We start from the raw sequence: 20,719 nt of genomic DNA, 5'->3' as shown, positions 1-20,719 counted from the left end.
CTGACTTCTTTTGCTTGCCATGTCTTCGGAGTTTATCCATGTTGTAGTGTGAATCAGTGCTTTGCTCATTTTTTTTTAATATATATCTTTAAAGATTTCTTTCTTTATTTATACAAGAACCGGGGTACAGGCCAGATGTGCGGGAGGGTGAGAGGATTCACCAGAGACAGAGTGGGGAGCAGAACAGGCAGACTGACAAAATACACTGCTGAGAGGAGCAGCGGGCGAGACAGGAGAGGTCTGCTGCACCATGTGGGATTCTCATCGGCTGGCTGGAATCGAACCAGCATTGCAGAGGCTGTGGACAGCTTCACAGCGCTGCGTTCAACTGCCTGCGCCACCAGGGGAGGCCCACTTTGCTTATTTTTATGGCTGAAAAATATTCTGGTCTATGGACATAGAGAGCGATATGTTTGTACAGTCATCACTCAATGCTTGCGTGGGTTGCTCTCACCTTTTGGCTGTGATGAATAATACTGCTGAGTCTTTGTGTGAACATAAGCTTCAGTTCCCTTGGATATATACCTGAGAATGAAATTCCTGGTATTTCATTGTGTTTTTATTTTTGAGGAACTATCAGCTATTTTCCAAATCACACCAAATCACAGACCATTTCTATTCCTTCTAATAGCGTATGAAGGTTCCAGTTTCTCCATGTCTTCCACCAAAGCTTGTTACTGTCTGTGTTTTTCATTAGAGCTATGAAAATGACTGTTAAGTGGAATCTTAGTGTTTTATTTGCATTTTGCTGATGGCTAGTGGTGTTGAGCATCTTTTTTTGTGTTCATCTGTCACTGTCTATCTCCTTAGGAGAAATGTCCATTCAAATCCTTTGCCCATTTTTAAATGATCTGCAAGATCATGTCTTTTGCAAATACAGATAGTTTAACTTCATTCTCTCCAATCTGGACTTTTTTTGTTTCTTTTTCTTGCCTAATTGCCCTGGCTAGACCCTCCAGTACATTGTTGAATAGAAATGGAGCAACATTCTTGTTCTTCATCTTATGGGAGAGCTTTTTGTCTTTGGTCATTAAGCATGATTAAATATGATATTAGCTGTGGGTCTTTTGTGGCTCCCTTTATCAGGTTGAAGACACTCCCTTCTCTTCCTAGTTTACTGAGTATTTTGGTCAAAAAAAGATGCTTTTTCTGCCTCCATGTATTTTTGTCCTATGTTGTATTAATATGATATATTACTTCATTGTTGATTTTCATATGTTGAAGCAGTGAATTCTCTCATTTGTTTATTTGGGACTGTTTTTTTTTTTTTTTTTTTTTTTTTTTAAAGATTTTTTTTTTTTTTTTTTTAATAGAGGCATGTTTTATTTCTTTCTTTCTTTATTTGTTTGTTTGTTTGTTTATACATGCACTGGGTACAGTCAGAAGCACGGGAGGGTGAGAGAATTCACCAGAGCCAGATCGGGAAGCAGAGCAGGCAGAAGGACCGAAGTACACTGCTGAGGGGAGCAGCGGGCGGCAGGAGAGGTCTGCGCGCCATGTGGGACCCTCCTCTGGTGGCTGGGGAGCAGCCGGGGATCGAACCGGCGCCGCAGAGGCCGCGGGCAGCTTCGCAACCCAGCGCTCAACCGCTGCGCCACCGGGGAGGCCCTATTTGGGACTGTTTTAATTCCCCCTTCACTTATAAGGCATAGCATTGCTGGATATAGAATCTCGGTTGATGTTTTTTCTTTCAGCACTTTGAATGTGTCTCACCTTCTGGCCTCTACAGCTCCTGATGAGGAACAGGCTGTTTTTACTGAGGATCCCTTGTGTGTGATGAGTTGCTTTTTTTCTTGCTGCTTTCTAATTCTCTCTTGGTCTGTTGGCAGCTTGACTGTAATGTGTCTAGGTGTCTTTCATCAAGTTGGCAAAGTTTAGCCATAATTTTTCCCAATACTCTCTCTGATCCTTTCTTTCTTCTTTCCTTCTTAGACTCCCTGTTGGTATACTTGATGGAATAGGCTATGTTCTCTGCCTGCAAAGGTAGAAGATGGCTATTCTTGGTTGAGTTTTGCAGCCAGACAACTTATCCTCCAGCCAACTACACTTAGAGGATGTGACTTGGGCTACTGCTAGGTCTGCTGCAGAAAATGAATAGCAGGCCTGTCTAGGCCCAGGAGTCATGAAGTTCATGTTTGGGGTGATCTCTTGGTCATGGTGTATATGTCTTGAATATGATAGTTCTTGCTGGGAGATATGGACCATTGGACTAATGGGCTTGATTTCTTTTCTTTCTATAGATTCAATGTCAACAACACCATTCTTCACCCGGACATCGTGGAGTGGTGAGTATGGCCTACAGCCACCTTGGTTGATAGTCCTGTCCAGCTCAAGACAGTGAGAAACGGTGCTGTCCCCACTCACTCCACCTTGGAGAGCCCCAAACAAGCTGATCTCAGAACCTCTTCTTGCAGCCTCTTCTTTGTCTGTTTGCTGCATGGCTTGTTTTCTCAACTCAGATTGCTTAAATCTCAATTAAATTTCTCTTATATTTTATTTTCAGTCTTAAAAACTCCCACGGCAAATAAGCCAAACTGATGTAGCTCAGTTTAAGTAGATAGTGAACATAGTAAACATAAATGTCACACATCGTCCTATTACCAGGAAGGCAAACATGGCTGCCCCATGTCACGCATGGGCCTGGCTTGTTGGCATGCCATCCCATGTGTTCCTGTGTTACCCGCTGTCCTCCCTGGGTGGCATGGTGGGGCCTGCCTGCAACAAGACTGGCTACTATTGGGTCCCCACAGGGTTGGCCTTCTCAGGTCGGCAGCACCTCTTTGGGCCCTGGAAGTGGGCCAGCACTGACTGCCACCACTTCTTTCTGAGCTACTGAGCTGCTCTGAAGACCCAGAATGTTCTTCTTTGTTGTGTAGCTACACTTGTTCTGAATGCAGGAGATGAGGTAGGGCCACATAAGCACCTGAGGGGCAGGTGTGTGGGCTCCTTAGTTTGGTCCTAAGGCTGTGTGATCTTGTTTCCCTGTCTGTGTGGACCATGTAGCTCACCTGGACTGGGGGCAGGATGAGTAGGAGTTGGCAGGTGAGGTGGGGAAGCAGAGAGTGGGGGTGATGGAGCAAGCGGTCCAGGCTGAGCGTTGGTCAAAGGCAAGAGACAGGAGAAAGGGCAGTGGCCTTGTGTGGGCAGTGTAGACACACATGTGGTGCCTGTGGGTGTGGAGAGATGGGCAGGGGCTATGGTTCAGCTTGGATTTTGTCTGGAGAGACATGGGAACCAAAGAAACCCTTTCAAGGAGATCAGAAGGCTCAGGTGTGCATTTTAAAGAGTCGTTTTGGCCTCAGACTAGAGACTCAGATGTGGGACAAGAGTGGAGTCAAGTTGCCAGTTATAGGCTGTTGTATGGTCCAGGCAGCAGTGGGCATGTGGTGTGACAGTTGAGGGGTCAAGGGGAAGAACCAGCTATGACCCCTGCATCAGGGGAGAGCTGAAGATGCCTCCAAATTTTTGTTCAGAGCAGCTGGGTGACATGTCACCAAGATGGGGTTGCCTGGGAGGGAAAGGTGTGGTGGCAGATCAGGGACTTTTGGGGAGTATATTGAGTTTGAAGAGTATGCCAGTAGGACAGAGGGCTGGGCTGGAGATGAAGCCCTTACCCTGGGAACATGGAGGGCAGGTACTCACAGTGGAGAGCTCTGACAGCAGCCCAGTACCCTCCAGGGCCACACATGCACTCTGAGGGTGGGGCCCGATAACCTTCCTGTTCACAGCCGCCTGTCCTTGTCCTTATAGAGTAACAAATGCCTGACCCACCTGTACCCCCATTTGGCAGAGAAATAAATCCTGGCTCCTCAGGAAAGGGCTCACTTCCATGTACACTCCACAAGTGACAGTCCCTCGTGGCTGCTTACAGTTCGGGGGTCATGCGCAGGCCTCTCCTAGGGACTAAGTCGTTAGCCTGTCACTTTGGAACAAGCACACTTTAATTCCAGTGACATTTCCAAGCTCTGAGGTGGATTCTGCGTTCATAAGAATACTTCCCAACTTTATTAAAGCAAGCAGCAGAAAGGACTTATTTGGCATTTAATGGCAGTAGAACTGTTTTAGAAATGTCACATTGTCCTTACTGCCTCAGGTGTGTGTTTTAATAGTGCAGGTCCAGGCCCCAAGGTGACTGACTGCATGGTTCTTGGAGAGCCCGGGATGCCATGATCATCCCCTCAGTACCTGGAGGAAGGATTCTGGGTGGGGTGGCGGGCAACTCTTTTGTCTGCCGAGTGAGCATGGGCTTCCCATGACCCTCAGTTACGACCCTCTCAGGCATCTTGGGGGTTCTTTGTCCTACTTGGTTTTCCCACCCTCCTTCTCTCTAAGCCCCGTGGAGAGAAGCTGTCTAGGGTAACAGAAAAACCATCCACTCAGACATATCCTAATTCTGACCCCCGGGAACCCACTTTCCTTTCCTGCACTCCAGCTTCATCTGCATGGGGACGTTAATAACTAACGCTTAGTGTGGATGTGAAGTTTCACCTGGTGTCCTAGGCCATTCAGGCTGACATAACCAAAGACCGTAGACTTCGGGGCTTACATGGAAACTCCTCTCTCTCAGTTCTGGAGGCTGAGAAGCCCAAGACCAGGATGTGCATGTGCTGGTCGGTTGGTGCCTGGTGAGGACTCACTTCCTGGCCTGTAGACGGCCATCTTCTCACCTTATCCTCACGAAGCAGAGGGGCCAGGGAGCTTTCTGGGGTCTCTTTCATAAGGGCAGTATTCACGGGAGCTCTGGATTGATGAACAGATCACTCTCCAGAGACCCCTCCCTCCCAACACCCTCCCACTGGAGACTAGGCATCAGCATAGACATTTTGGAGGGACACGAATACTCAGTTTATTGGGCAGAGCCTCAGTTTCCTCCCCTGTGAAGTACAAGCAGCCTCCCTTGATGGGGGCTCAGGACTGAGTGAGTGCAGCGGTCATGTGCTAACATATGACAATCACGGTGTTTCGAGACTTCTCTGTGCAACGTGCTGTGCTAGGCCCTTGATGTTGTAGCCCTATTTGAAGAGGTATTTTATCATACATTATAGGGAAGGTGCTCTGATGATCCTGGGCCAAAATGAGGAAACTGAGGCAGAGAGAATAGTGACTTTCCCAAGATAAAGCCAGGAGCTGAGCCCAGGCCTTGCATTGCCCTTGAGGTTCCGAGAAGCTCCCTGGAGGGAAGGGGAGGCTGCCGTGCTCATCTTAGCTCTTAGCTCACACTGGGCCATTGGACTTGGAGCAGTGCTCCCAGACCTCTGGAATGGATCTTGTGAGAGGCCAGGGCATAGTGGGGGCCAGGGGGAGGTAGGGGTGATACAGCTAAACTCCCTCCAGCTGCATGCCCCCTACACCGCCCCCATCCACACACACACCCCAGCCCCCTGGTGGCAGCTGGACTGGGGCTTGGGATTCCTCCCGGAGTCTGTCTGAGTGGGAGGCAACAAGCAGCCTCTCCAGCACAGGGCCTCTCCAGCTTCCTTTCTCATTTCTGTTGGGGTGTCATTCATTTCCTCTCTGACTGCTTTATTGTTTTCCATTCTCTCAAGCACTGCCTTTTTGATTTCCTGTAAATTCCTCTATAATCATACTCTTCCCCACAAACATGAGATCATAACTGATAATTTCTTTCCTTGTGCTGGGTATTGCCGTTTGAATATAGAGGTCAAAAGTTGAAACTTAATAAGAGCAAGCGTCTCACTTCCATAATTTAGGCTGTGGTTCTGCTTCCTTGTTCTGCAGATGATTAAATTGATCTGAAGGTTGGGTAGGAAATAAAAGGAGATACTTTTGTACTGCCTAATAGCTCTGCACCGGGGATTTCAGTTAAGTACCCCTGGAAGCGTCACAGAAAAGCAAGCATGTCAGCAATTGCCACGCGCCTTCTTGGGTTTTAAGTGAGACTGTGTTCAATTGAGTCATATGCCGGTTTTAGAATTGTTAATTACACAGAGTGAAGGTGTCCTGCATGTATTCATCAGGCAGCGGGGTAGTATATCTATTTCTGCTCCCCTGCCTTTCTGTGCACAGGAGCTGCCGAGCTGAGGATGGTTCGGGGGCAGACATCCACCAGGATCCTACATCCTGGGCAAAATGTCCCAAATTAGAAAAGGGATGTACATGATGACCTAGATTCTTGGTGTGGACGTGGAAAGTATTCCCGTGGCGTTGCTGTCTTTGTCTCCTGATGACTAGGCCTTTAACCCTAAGTCACCAGGAAAGCTGAGTGGAGAATGGGCATCCCCAGGTGGAGTGAGAACTTGGGGGACCGTACTCCTGCAGGCAGGGGTGAGACGTGGGTTGGAGCACTGGCCAAGGGCAGCCTCGCCCGGTCCTGGTCGGGTGTCTCGAGGACCATTCGTGTACACGCGGCATGTCTGCCGTGTCACATCTCAGGGACACTCAGCTCACAGCCAGCTGAACCAACATATTCTTCCTGGCTCTGGTTTCTTTGAGAGGACTTATTGATTGCGCTGCCCGAGGACCTGTAATTCCAACCAACTCTTTCCTTTCTGTCCCTCCTGTTCTAGGATTTTATCCTCTGCATCATGGGGTCACGGGGCACAGTACCGTGGATGGGTCCTATGGTGTTGAATTCCCACCCATCTGCCCCCCCTCCCAGAACCTTTCCTGCCCATTCATCTCCAAGAGAGATGGAATTCCTGCCCTTCAAATGGGTTTTGTTCAACACTGTGGCATTTTGATACTTAGAAACTGATTTCGGAAATACCTCATCCTGTCTTGCCACAGTTTTCATCAGTGGGGCACTGGGACCCTTAGTTAATTGATGCCTTAATCCTGGGTTTCATGCCCAGAGGCAGCTTTGTGACCTGTGTATAGTTAAGGAGAAAAAAACATGATTGCACAAATAAATCTCAGCCTAGTCCAATGTTTATTGTTCCCACCTGTAGCAGGAGACTCTGGCCTGGCATGGGGAGAGCTTTTGTCCCACCCTCTCCCCTTCCCTGCCTGTGGTGCTGCCTTTCTGTGTGAGCAGCCCCCTCACCAGCCAAAGGGCCCTGGTCACAAACAGGGCCCCCTGCACACACCAGGCATCTCCTCTTGCTGGGGGAAGAGCTTGGGCTGCCTGCTGCCCACACGGCTTGGAGGCTTGGTTGGTGTTGTCCTGCCCCGAGCTGGGCCCTCTGTTGCCTCATGTAGGAGATGGGCTTCACCCTCGCCTGGAGATAGAAACCCTCCAGATTGTATCTCTCCCCACCACCACACACATCCTCAGCCAAGCTAGGGCTGAATGTGACACTACGTACCCCTCACCCCAGAGACTGCTGGGCCTACAGAGGCTGGACCCGGGTGGAATCCCCTTTTCTTTGCCTTTTCATGCTCAGGAGTAATGGAAATAGCCTCATCTGATTCAGGGCAGCGAATCTTCCGGAATATTCGGGAGAAATGGTGCAGAGTGCCAGAAGGTCTTATTATTCCTGTAGTAATTGTGAAAATAGTTTCTGGTGCTTATATCATGGAGATAACTGGACCAGGCTGGGACGCCTGGCGCCAGTGAGACTTCAGGGCCAGAGCAGACATGGATAATGGTGTAAGCCGGCGCACGGCAGACATCTATTTCAGGGCCTTTAAAGCTCGGATGAAATTGGGGCCAGGGCAAAGCCCAGCCAGGCCAGTTTCAGAGAGTTGCCTTTGTAGGATAATTTGTCCTGGTTCAGTTTGATTTTTTTATTATGACTTTTAAAAGAGGCCTAAGTAAACCAGCTAGAGGCCTCATTTGTTCCCAAGGTAAAAGTAGAAAAGAAAGCAGGCCTTTGGGCCTCCATGGCTGGCAGTGCTGTGGTCTCTGATGGGAAGAGATTGTGGTGTGGGTGCCATGTCTCCCTTCTCCTCGGCCTGATAGCATGCCCAAGGTGTGCCCAGAGGCAAGAGGCATGCTGTGAAGCAGGGGAGATTGTCCAGGCTAGAGAGAGTGGGGTCCAGGTGGAGAATAAGGGTCTGAGGGAGCTTGAAGAGGTGGAATAACAGCTCCTGACCATTGATGGGATATAGGAGTGACCAGAGAGGGGCGGCTGGGATGCTGCTGCATCTCTTAAGGGCTGAGGGATGCAGAGTTGTGGCTTGAAGTAGGGTCATATGGATGGGTGAGTTTGTCATGCTGAGCTGCGGTGCCCAGGGACCTGCAGAGACAAGGTGGGAGGGGGGTTGGGAGCAGGTGCAGAGGTGAGGTTAAGAGGCACAGGGAGGGGAGCACCTGTCAGGGAGACAGAGGAAGAGAAGCAGCATAGGGAGTCCAGAGGAAGCAGAGGTCACTTTGTGGAGGACATGGGATACCTCTGAGCTTGGTAGCCTGGGAGTCTTATCCTACACATTGATGAGAGGGGGGCTCACAGTGTTGGGAGAGCTAAAATGTTGACCAGAATGGTGGCAAGACCAGGATCTAGGCTGGAAAAGAGGAGGGAGGCGCACAGGTTTAGCTGCACTGCCTTTCAGAACAGGGCCCGCTCTCTGCTTGGCGTCCTGTACCCTGCAGGCAGCAGTAGGCAGCTGTGCACCAAGATTCTGGATTCTGAGCTGCTCTTCTGAGTGCTGCCCTTGGCTCTGGACCCTCAACCCCGGGCCAGGAGTAAGCTTCCTGTTCTCCAGGTGGGGTGGCTCCCAGCACCCGGATGCAGAATCAGAGGCACCTTTGTGATAATAAAGAGCAAACTCTCAGGTGTGTGGGCTGCCTCCTCAGAAAAGCATGTTCATTTGGACAAAGTCTCACTGAGCTCAGGGGTTTGTTTTTTCCACATTCTCTAGAAGGTTTTGCAGTCTGAGAAAGGTGTCCCTGCGCTGCAGATGCCCTTCCTTGTTTCCTGATGACAAATGGCTGCTGTCCCAGCCGGGGGACCGTGGCATTGATGGAGTCGGTGACCAGCTTGCGCTGCTTCTGTGTAGCTGTGAGGGTTCCAGGGTTCGCTGCCTCTGATGGAGGTGGGCACACCTTCCCTGCCCTCCAGCTGCCCTGGCTGAGACCAGCGCAGGGTGGGCGCTCACAGGAGGTGCCCTGTGGGCCGGCAGGTCTGTCTCCGCTCTGCAGGCTGTGCTGGTCCAGAGGTGCTGGGTGTCTCCTTCTTTGTGGGAAGGAGATGATCCTGTGGGAGCTTTGGCAAAGGTGGGTCCCCTTCAGTAAAGGGAACAGAGCTGGTCTTGAGGGGCCACTGTGGACTCCACACTCATGATATGAGGCCGTGGCTGCCACTTACATGCCCGTGACATGGAGCTGCTGGTTGAAATGGGTGGAGGGAGAATCTATTTAGCTCCTCTGTGTGAGTCTTACTTGGAGATCAAATTGGTTGCAAAGCAAAGAGACCTAACTAGCCTAGGACAAATTAATGTGAGTTCATTGTGAGGACCCCAGGAACCCCCTAGAGTCCAGTTGCAGGAGGCACAGTCGAGGGTCCATTGTACCCATCTGCCCCACACAAGACCCTCTTTCTCATTGCTGTCTCTTTCCTCTCATCTGCTCTAGCCTCCTACTTCTCTGTGGACTGACTGGCTCCACACGCTCTTCCTCACATAGGACTGGGGGGGCTGCATCCCAGTCCCCCTCCCCTCCCAACCCCCTGTTTCCCCATGGGCAGATGGGAGGGGGGAAGGAAGAAATGGGAGACAGCCAACTGGGCAGAGCTGTGGGAGAGTGTGCTGAAGATTCAGCTCCAACAGCCTTGCCATGTAGATATCACCCCCATTCTATGGGTGAGGAAACTGAGTCTTAGAATCTGGGATTCCAGATCGCGTAGCTAGAAGCAGCCTGGCTGCCCAGCACTGGCATTAGGCAGGGGTTGGGCATTAACTATGGGCTTCTATGGTCTGGCTGGGCACTACCTGGCCGAGTTCCTTCCCCAGCTGCGCAGGGCGTGGTGGCCCTAGGGATTCCTGGGAGGGGTCCCCAGCTCCTGCCAGAAGTCTCTGACTTGCCACTTTGTGTTTTCTCCTCTTTGAAGCCGGGTCTTTAAGACGGACATGGAGCTGGAGGTTTTGCGCTACACCAATAAAATCTCCAGTGAGGCCCACAAGGAGGTAAGCCAGCCTGGGCTCATGGATGTGCCCTTGTGGGTGGGGAGGGTGGGGCGGGGGAAGCAGCCAGCTGTGTGCGGGGCCAGAGCAGTGTCCAGATGGCCGGCTGGCCGGGGCGGCCCTGGTCCCCAGCACAGCGCAAGCAGACAGGAGCTTCGCTGCAGGCCAGAGACAGGACAGCCAAGGACAGCAGACGTCCTGCCCCTGTCCCTCACCTTGAAACACCCACCCGCAGGGAATTCCTAGCAAGAAGCCCAGTAGGGCTGTGCTTTCTGGCATCCTCTTAAGCTCCTTTGAAGGAGTCTTGTCCTTACCCACTGTTCAAGCACATTTATTACTGTCACTCTTTTTTTCTGAAAAAGTCCTCACACGGGTTCTTTCCCAAACCTTCCCCTGTTAGCGGAGGCATGAGAGCAAATATGAAAGCAGGTTCAGGTGACTGGGGTGGCCCAGTGACAGTCACAACTCTGTGCCAGGAACATACGGGGGTCCTTGGTGGGCAGCAGAGCCTCTTGGATGAGCTTATTTTCTGTGTTTTATGAAAGTGAGGCATGGGAACCTTTATGGGATGGTCATCACCGTTGTCCTAGCATGAAGTATGCACCCATTTCTTGGGTAATCTTTTCTGCCTGGCCGGCTGTTGCTTGGTGCTGGCTGTTTATCTCCTCCTGAGTAGAAGTGCCCCAGAGTGGCTTAAATAAACTGGATGGCTTTGGAGCGTTAAACATGTTCTAATTTGTCACATTTCTGCACCACTGTATGTACGTATCATTCCTTTTTTTTTTTTAATAACATTCTTTGGGAAAGTGCCGTACATTATTTATAAGGGAGTGTTACTTATCTCTTTAATACAAATGCCTTTGCTTAATATCCATCCTGCAGGTAATGAAGGCCGTAAAAGTGGGAATGAAAGAATATGAGATGGAAAGGTAAGCTGCTGTGTTTCTCTGGATGAAGATTAAAATGTAGAAAACAGTAATTTATGTTCCCCGAGCTGGTAACAGATGAGGCACCGCCGCGGCACCCGGAGATGGAGTGGGGATTATGAGCAGGGCTTCCGGACTGTGGGCAGAGGATTTTTCTCCTGACTGTGGTCACTTCCCTGGCTCTTGGCAGAGTGTTTGATGGTAATGGTCCTTGATTACTTTTCGGGGTGGTTTAGTGCCCCATCATTCCACTCTTGGACCTTGTTTCTGCAATTTGCAGGAAACTTTACCAAATAGCTGCTATTGTGACTCTGAAAGCCGCTAGTAAAACAGCTTGCCATTTTTATGTGTAAACACTGCCATTATGTCTGCTGTGCTTGGATGACTGGGTCGAAGGATGGTTAAGTGGCTCATAAAGCTCCATTGGAAGCACCATTGGCCTTCGGCTCCAATTAGGCCTGCTGAGAGCTCGGCCACCCGGGGTGCTTCCCGGGGTTGCCCAGCTATTCTGGGTGTGACCTGGCCAGCTGCTGAGCCTGCTTCAGGACCCAGGGGTCAGACCCAAACTGCCCCAGAGGGCTCTCCCACTCAGGTCCTGGGGCAGGAGACCCCCAATCCACCATCTCCCACCTGAAACTTCACTACTTAGAACTTCCTGTGGGGAGGGAACACCGAGGAGGCTGCCATTTCTCTGCCTGGGATATGATAAGACATATTTGGTCTCTGTTGCAATTTCCTGGCCCAGAGCTTCCGGAAAGAGCGAGGGGAGTGACTGTTTTATTCATAACGAATTTCTTCTCACCACACCTGAGTTTATGCTTGTGAAGGGACTCGTGAGGGCGGGAGCGGTTGCTGGAGGAACCAACTGTGGGATTTGAGGTGTGGAGCCTGCAGTCCTGCCTGCTTCCTGGGAGAGGAGGGGGCTGGAACTGGAATTCTGACCAGCGAGTCAGTCAGCCATGCCTGCTTTATTGGGACCTCCCGTAAACCTCCCCAGACCCCTCGTCAAACACTGAAGGGTCCGGGGAGCTTCTGAGAGGTGGAGTCGAGGCACAGGGAGGGTGGCCAGCCTGAGAAGGGCTTCTGACCCCGTCCCTTCTCTCCATTTGACTCTTCCTGAGTCTTGTCCTTCACAATCAAGTAGTAATATGACTAAAGCAATCTTTTTAGTTCTGTGAGCCATTCTAGCAAATTATTAAACCCGAGGTGGGGGTCGTGGGAACCTCTGATTTATAGCTGACCAGCCAGAAGGATAGGAGGCCTGTAGTGGGGCGTCTGAAGGGATCAGGCTTGTGGGGCTGAACCCTTAACCTGTGGTGTCTGCACTGACTCTGGTGGTTCGTGTCAGGATTAAACTCTGGACACCAGTGGGTGTCCACAGAGATCTGGAGAATTGCTGGGTTTGGGAACCCCCGGTCCGGTGTCAGAAGTGTGAGTACAGAACAGAGTTTTTCTTTTACCGTCACCCCGACCCAGGCAGCCCTTTCCTGCCTGGCCTTGTAAGAACTTGGCGCTACAGCCTCTTCTCCACCTTGTAAGGCCCAAGTCTGCCTGGTACCCCAAGGCCTGCTCTGTCTCCGAGGCCCCCTCCCAACTTTTCTGGTCTGTCCACGCTAGTGGTAGGGGTCGGGGGAGCAGATGGGGCTGGCAGTGGGCATTTATGATCATGAGAATGTGGCATTTTCACAGTCATACCCTGAAAGCCATCCTGAACAGGGACCCCCTGTATTTCTCTTCCTGCCCTGAGCAGTAAGAGGTGAGCATGGCTCTGAAGGCCTGGCCGCAGTGGCTTCCGGAAGAGGGCATGGACAGGGGCTTCATCGCGGACCTGGCTGTCACTCGGAGGAGGGCGGCGAGCATGGGCCAAGCCATCCCAGGTTTTACCTCTATGTGGTCTCTTACGAAGTATTGTGTCTGCTCTGGTGTTCTCAGGACCCCTGCCCTTCCCCACCTGCACCCCCAGATCAAGATCAGGAAGAGTTCTGCGAGCTCCCTGGAAGATGGACTAGGCAGTGGGTTCCTCAGATTAGCACTGTCCCAGAATCCCTGTCCCAGCTGAGGTGGCCTATAGTGACCCGTAGCTGATGCCTCAAATAAAAATAACCCAGAAATTGGAGCAGGACTAGCTGGCCCTGTGTGGAACCCCGTCCTTTACTGCAGGCCGGCAGCCTAGTGGCCTGAGCTGCAGGGAGTCCAGCTTGAAGGGGCTCCTGGGCCTGGGGGGAGCCTGAACCAGAGCCTGACCTTGCTGAGTGCTGGGTCAGGCCAGGGCCTTGGGATACTTTTCAGATCCTCACAGAGGTCTTTTTTCTCCTTTAAATGGGAGATTTCAAGTACTCACAACCCCCAACACACACACACACACACACACAAAGGTAGAGTAGTATAATGAACTTCAGAGTCCCCCCCAGGGCTTTTTGCTTAATTTTTTTCACCGGTAGGTCTCTCAGAGATTTTTTTTTATTTACACCCCAGCAGGTCAGTATCAAATCTAGCCAAATTAACAGTAATTCCTTAACACCGCCAATATCTAGTTCATATCGGTCTAAAACTTCCTTTTCAGAGTTTGTTCCACCTCCCCCCGCCCCCAGCCCCACTATCCCTGGTTGGCCCCACTGCTGCCTCCTTGGCATCAGGAGCCTGGGGCTGGCACCCTGTGGTGCCTGCTACACGTGTGCCCACCCTGAGCTGGCCAGAGGAGACATGGACCGGAAGCTGTGCCTGCCCTTGCAGGCCTCAGTCCGGCAGGGGAACCAGAAGATCTGTGGGTCCCAGAGTGAGAACAGGGAGGCTCCCAGGTCAGAAGGTGGGGATGGAGTTGGGGGCTTCTCCAGGGAAAGGCTGAGGCAGAGATAGAGCCTGTTTCTGAAGGACAGGTGGGTAGAGTGACCTTTGAGGATGGGAGGGTGTCACCTCCCCCCCAAAGATGGAGGAAGGTTGTTGTTCTAGGACATTGTCACATCTTGGGCTATCCCTGGCCAGATTTGAGGAGGGCACCCCCGACTGCCAATGTCAGTCTGAGCCCCTGGGGACATCTCAGTGGTGAGGTGGGCCGGCTTCTCTGCCTGGGCACCCTCTCTGTCATCGCCAGGTGGCACTGGGACAGTGGGTGCCCGCGTCCTTGAGAGCCTGGAGGCCCGTCTCATTTATCCACAGAGTCTGCCCCACAGTTGGTGTCAGGAAGCAAGTGTGGGCTGCTGAGATAGATGAATGAGAGAGGACAAAATGTCCTGAGCTATTTTTCTGTTCTCCTCCACACCACTGTGAGCTTTGGAATTCTTTTCGAAACTAGGTTAAGAATTTCAGCTCTCACCCAAGGCAGGTGCTGGTTGCCCGGGAAGTGTGGCCATTTTCACACAGGCTGACTGATGCCTGGCAGGTTCAAGACAACCAGAACCCCAGGCTAAAAGGGGTGCCCTAGAACCTGCTGGATCATTGCCAGCACCAGTCCCACAGAGGGACGCAGGGCCAGAAGGTAGGGCCCCTGCATGTTCAGGGCTAGGGGCCAGGTCAGGGAGGAGGGGTTTGTGGATAGTGATGCTACAGCTCATTTTCTCGAAGGTCACACCACCCAGCCCTGGTATTCAGATTCAAGAGACTGGAGACCCAATTCCAAGCCTCATCATTTTCTTTTTTTATTGTCAAAGGTTTGTTATAAAATCTTGAGGACAGGTTAAAAAGAAAAGGGAGCTGCTGGCATCTGTGAAGACGCCTCCTCCTTTGTGCTTTGCCTGTGAGCAAGATTTCAGTGGAAGCGAAAATCATTTTCCACAATTGAGGTGTAGTAAATTGTGTTAAACCAATAAGACATTAATGTTTGGGTAAATCGGGCGCTAACAGCATCTGACTGCAGGCCCAATCAGGCAGTCCATTTTACCGCCTCGTATTATTTAATGTTAGTGGCGTAACCAGCTTGTAACCGGCTGGCATGGGGCTGGCAGCTGAATCAATTACCTGCAAATACTAATTTAGAGCATGCTCAATTGGCTGTGTAAGCAGGTCCCGGTTCACATTTGCCACAAGGAGATTAATAACTTGATGTTTTTGACAGCCTGGGACCTTAATTGAAATTATGCTCCTTTCTCTCTGAGCCGTGAATGGCCATTTTGGGCCCTTCGGTGACAGCTTCCGAGGGGGTGGGGCAGGGGGGGAGGTAAGTCATTTGAAAGACAGAGGGTCTGCCAGGTGTGCTTTCCTGTGGCATTAGCCTCCTCCTTGGACTGGGCTCCTTCTTCTAATCCCTGACCCCATCCAGGGGCCCTTGATTCTCTGTCACAGGCCACGACCCGCAGCATCCTGTGTTTTCTTTCAGTGCTGTGTTACTGAAGAATTGCTGGCCGTGCTGGTCTGTACTGAAAGTCTCCTTGCTTTTTCCTGCCCTTTATCCAGATGGAGGAGTGATGACTCTTGTGTTTAATGCGCCCAGTGGTCCAGACTGGGGTTGGGTGATGGGGGGGCAGCCTGTGTGTCTAATCCCCAAGGCCAGAGGGAGGTGGTCTCCACCTACACATACACACACACACACACACACACACACACACACACAGAGCCTCCAGCCAAGACTGGGCAGGGGTGTGGGGGGTGTGTGTGTGTGTGGGTCAGGCAGTTGTTCTTTCAATCGAACCACCCCAGGGAGCAGATTGCAAAACCCTGCCGAGTTCTTGTTAAACAAGGCAGGATTTTTTTTTTCTTTTTCTTTTTTGAGGATTAGGAAATGGAAAACCAGGGACGATAATTGGAAGGTGGGGGAGTTCATAGGAAACCCTACAATCCTGTTAACCCGTGGTGACAGGCTGCGGAAAGCAGGGCAGGTGTGGCAGGTAGGCTGCTTTGCACACGCTACCCATCCGAGGCCCTGCCCTGCACAGGTGGCCCCCCAGCTCACCCCCAGCTCACCCCGAGCTCTTTGTAGTGCCGCTCCTCAGCACATGACCCACCTCAGCACAGGACAGCTTCCAGGTCACATCTGCAGGGGCCTAGCAGGATGAGGCGTTGTCTGGTTTATTCCAAAAGGGTCTGCTGAGACGCCCGGGCCTAGGTGTGGTAAATCTGGCTCTTTGCATTGAGTTGTGAGCCTGGGGTTTCCTACCAGCACTTGCTGGACCATTGGAGATAGGCCACACACAACCTGCCACAAAAGAAGTTAGGAGACCCCCATCTGTTTGCTGTACCCCTCAGGAAGGCGGCCCTTGAGTCCTGCACCCCTGCTGACCTCAGCGTGTTTGAACCCAGCCCCTTCCTGGAGCCAGGGCTGTCTGGGTCTAGAGTTCTTGGAGACCAGAGCAGACTGTATTGCATTCTGGGCCAGTCCACACCAGGCAGGGCAGGTACCGTGTGCCCACCTTGCCTGTTCAGCTGCCACCTGAGTACCCTCTGTGAGGTTCAGCGGAGCTGGGGATCTGAGAGCACAGCTGGGGCCTGGCAATGGAGAGGCTGTGGGTCTCTGAGTCCAACAGAGAAAGGGGCACATTTAGGGCACGAACCAGCCTTTTTCCAGAAACTGGACAAAGAACCAGAGGGAAGGACCTTCAACAAATGCAGCCTAGTCAAATGCAGCCCAATTAGAGCTTTTAGGGCAAAGCCAATAGAAATAAGCATTTTCTTTTCAAATGCCAGGGGGTTTGCCCCTGGAGAAACCCATTAAATAACTGAAATGCCAGCAGGCATCTTTATGGATCGGCCTCTAGTGTTTCACCATTGAACTTGATACTGACTGTTGATTTCCAATAAATATTTATCATCAGTTTAAGGAAGTAGTGTTTTCTTCTGACTTACTAGGAGATTTTATCAGAAAGGATGTTGAATTTTATCAGCTGCATTTTGGCATCTCCCTTGACTTGTGTGTGTGTGTGTGTGTGTGTGTGTGTGTGTGTGTGGTAAGCAATTAGTGAGGATTGTTTTAGAGGCAAAAGGAAGTTAGAGGGATAGTCCAGATTCCAGATTCCACGCTTCCATTTTCTCCTATGGTTAACCTGAGTATGACACGTTTGTTACAACTCACATATAATATCAATACATTATTATCTAAGATCCATTCTTTATTCCAGTGTGCTTGCTTTGTGTTCCTTTAATAATGTGCCAGGACCCACCCAGATGACCACATTACATTTAGACATTGTCCTGTCTCCTTACTCACCTCTTGGCTGTGACAGTTTCTCGGACATTCCTTCTGTTTGATGCTCTTAACTTGGGGGAATTCTGGTCAGGTATTTTGTAGACTGTCCTTCGGTTTGAGTTTGCCTACTGTTTTTCTCATGGTTGGAGCAGGATTGTGGCTATTGGAGGGAAGCCATGGAGGTAAAGTGTCCCTTTCATCACCTCCTATCAAGGGTACATGCTGTCAAGCTCATTTTCCACTGTTGATGTTGACCTTGATCACTCAAGGGAGGTCATACGCTTGCCAAGTGTTTCCTCTATAAATTAATCCTCTCTCCCTTTTCCATCCTGTACTGAAGTCAGTCACTATGCACAGCCCACATGTAATCCATGGGAAGCAACCCCCTCCTGTAGAGGGGAGTATCTGCCTCCCCTGTGTGTGACTCTTGTGTTTAGGACATGTGTCTCTTCTCCATTTATCTATTTATTCGATGATTTACTTATATGTCTGTGTGGACTCACAGATATTTGTTTTATACCTGGGTTTATAATCCAGTGGTATTTATTCTGTTGCTCAAGTCATTCCAACTTGGGCCATGGGGGCTCGTTCCTTCAGCTCCTGTGTCCGCCCCGACACCACCTGCTCCCCACTGTCATTGGGCCTTTTGAGCACACCCTTCCTTTCTGCCCCCGCCAAGTTGTACCAGGCTCGAGGTGTCTTCCCTGCTCCCTCACTAGTATCAGCCACTTTCCCAACGAGCCCTGGTTTCTTTAATGCAACAAGGCAAGGCAGGTACTGTAGTGGCGGGAGCCTGCTCTCAAGAGTCTGGCATCCTGGCTTTTGGGCCCAGCTCTGTCACTTACTGTGCTTGCTCATCTGGATAAAAGGATTGTATCAGTTTTATTGGTCATTTCATAAAGTCATCCGTTCAGTGTGTTTATCATCTCTGCTTGTCTAACTCATGGATTCCCAGTTCTATTATTCTCTTCTCTTTGCCGGAGCTTGTTTAGAATAGCCATCTTTTAACTGAGTGGGAGCATAGTTTATTCTCATTTTTTTCTTCTTTAGGGATAAATGCCTTTCAACTAATACATTTGGTAATGCTGCCTTCACCATATCCTGAGAAGTTTTGATTGATGGGCCTTTTTGACTCAAGAAATGAACTAGAAGCACTTCTCATTTCCAGATGATTGTTTCACTTTTTTTGTTATTAGTTTCTGATTTGTCACTACTGTAGCTAGGGAATGTAGTCTATGTAAATTTTATTATCCTTAATCTTGAATTTTTAGAAATATTTGGGTCAGTAATTTAGGAAATACTGGACTGCTTATTTTTTATTTGCACACTCCATATTTTGGTGTGCATTAAATCAGGTGTCTTCCCTTCGTCCGGTTCTCTGCCTCCTGGCTTAGTCTTGAGTATTTAAGGTTAGGAGAGGTGGCTTGATGAATTTCTCTTGTGACTCTAGATTTTGCTTTATTCATTTCCATGCCAGTTGTTTGAGGCATAAAGGTTATTGTTATATCTTTTTTGCAGCTTGAAAGAGGCCATTTGACCTAATCAACCCATTTTTTTTGACTTGAATCTGGCTTTATTTGATATTGGTATTGCTAGTAAATCTTATTTTTGTTGCAGCTTCCTGGTGTATCTTCGCTTATTCCTTTGTTTTAAGGCCCCGCTCCTCCCAGTCACCTCCCCAGCATTGGGGTAGACCCTTTCCATCACCCTTTTTTATCATTCTTGTGCCGCAGGTGCTTTCATGGTTGAGAAAGATTTCTCATACCGGCGTCCATCGAAAGAGAGAAAAATAAAAGATAGTTCAAGGGTCATGTATTTTATGAAAAATGGGGGAGCTATGGAAAAAGGTCTGCATCTCATATTTGTGTGGGAACCCCGTCAGCTTATCTCCTCTACAAGTTACCTGCCAGGTGCCCCTAGGCCTGTGAGCTAGTCCAGGCCACACCCCCACCCTGGACTGCCTTTCCACTTCTCCCAGAAGGAGCCCCCTGGCAGACAGAAAGGGGTAGGGGTGAGGCCTGTGGGCAGGTGCCCCAGGAGGGGCCTCTGTTCTGTAAGTCCTGGCAGTCAGAGGGCCTCGCTCCTCACCTCAGTGCACCTGGAGAAAATTTTCCTTCAGGAGCTCTTATTTCCTGTTGTCTCCCCCAAGCAGGCAGACAGTTGTGATTATGCTGCGAGGTTTGGTACCAGTTTTTAGAAAATTCTCATCCAGACCTTTTGCATTCTGGTGCAGAAAGATGCTCCCTGTGGGAGCAATTATTCCAGGCCGGGAGTTTTTCCTTCCGAACTCTGAGTTCTGTGGATGTCTTGAAGGGTTTGCTCCTGGAACTCTGAAAACCCTTTTCGTAGCTGCCAGCAGGCACGTCTGTGATAGAAACCTGGAGGTAATTTAAGATGAAGCCATAGAGAGGGGGATCCCCGCTGAGAGGCCCCAAGAATGGCCTCCAAGTTCTGGGACCACAGTGAAGCTGGACTTGTGTCTCCTGCCAGAGTCATGCCTGAACTGGTCTCTGTCCTGAGCCCTGGCTCTCCTCCCTCTGTGAAATGGAGGATGGTGTTGTGGGCCTCCCGCCTCCACCAGTAGTTGTCAGAGGGCACACCAGGGTCACAGTACTGGCCTCCTCCTCCCACAGCTGCCCCTGAGCAGCGCAAGGAAACAGAGGTTGGGGTCAGGAGAGGACTGCAGCCGAGTCTGCCCCCTTAGCTGCTGCCCTCCTGCGGCTCTCCCATGGGCCCTGACAGGGTGTTTTGCTGACTGCACTTGAGGTCCCAAAGAAATGAGGATATCAGAGAGCCAAGCTGAAGAGCTGTGGGCCCTGTGCTGTGTCAGTGAGAGTCTCCTGGGGCATGGGGTCTGGGAGTGCACATGGAGTATCCTGCATGCCTTCTGGGCCCCGAGCAGACTTCTCAGAGCAGAAGGAGACGACAGCTCCTGCCCAGACAAGGCCCTGGACACCAAGTCTCACCTCTCCAGTCTCACCATTTCCCAGCCTTTCCAGAAAAGCTAGGAAATGGGTCTGGGTCATGGTTACCACTGCTCACAGCCCCACCAGCTGTGTTCTCGTTAATGCTGCCGTTTAGTCAGGGCAGCCAGTTCTGCGGAAGCAGAGCACCCATGCCTGCCCCTCCACCACCTCTGCTCTTATATTGCACAGTTGTGCCTTCCTGGGGCTGCTCTCATGAGCAGCACTTGTGTGTACACACACACACACACACACACACACACACACACACACACGTATGCCAGCACTTAGGATAGGACTTTGGGTCCTCCCTATTGCAAGTGGCAATTCCCAACTTTCTCGAAGCCTAGGCCTGGAGTGGGGCTAATGCCACATCACCACTTCTAGGAGAAGCCCCTGACCCTCAGGCTGCTCTGCTGGATTCCCTGGCAAGGGCCAGGTGCGTTATCTCCTTCCTTCCAGCACCTGGTTGGAGGGCCCTGCCCTGTCAGCCCCATACACGAGTAGATACCTGGAGATTGTTAGGATCAGGGCCTGACTGGGCTCTGGTTTACTTTGTCCATCCAAGCAAAAGAAGGGGGGGGGCAGTATCACTGCTTTTCTGGGGCCTGGATGGTGGTGGTGGGACGCACCAGGAAAGTGGCGGCAGCTGCCAGCTTACAAATAGAGCATCTCTTCTCTCTCTAGTCACAGCC

At 50.8% G+C, this 20,719-nt stretch overlaps 1 protein-coding gene across 1 annotated transcript in view; it reads left to right on the top strand.

Moving 5' to 3' along the window:
• PEPD (peptidase D) overlaps positions 1 to 20,719 on the top strand; it is a 93,318-nt gene that overhangs the window by 25,678 nt on the left and 46,921 nt on the right. The window contains exons 7-9 of the mRNA XM_037516494.2: positions 2,241 to 2,285; positions 9,948 to 10,023; positions 10,903 to 10,949. Coding sequence (XP_037372391.1) covers positions 2,241 to 2,285; positions 9,948 to 10,023; positions 10,903 to 10,949 — 168 coding nt within the window. The remainder of the gene's footprint in view (positions 1 to 2,240; positions 2,286 to 9,947; positions 10,024 to 10,902; positions 10,950 to 20,719) is intronic.

Source organism: Talpa occidentalis, unplaced genomic scaffold, assembly GCF_014898055.3.
Source record: "Talpa occidentalis isolate TD23 unplaced genomic scaffold, MPIMG_talOcc4v2.1 talOcc4.17, whole genome shotgun sequence".
NCBI lineage: Eukaryota > Metazoa > Chordata > Mammalia > Eulipotyphla > Talpidae > Talpa > Talpa occidentalis.
The sequence above is the reverse complement of the archived record's forward strand: the minus strand, read 5'-3'. Positions and strand labels throughout refer to the sequence as shown.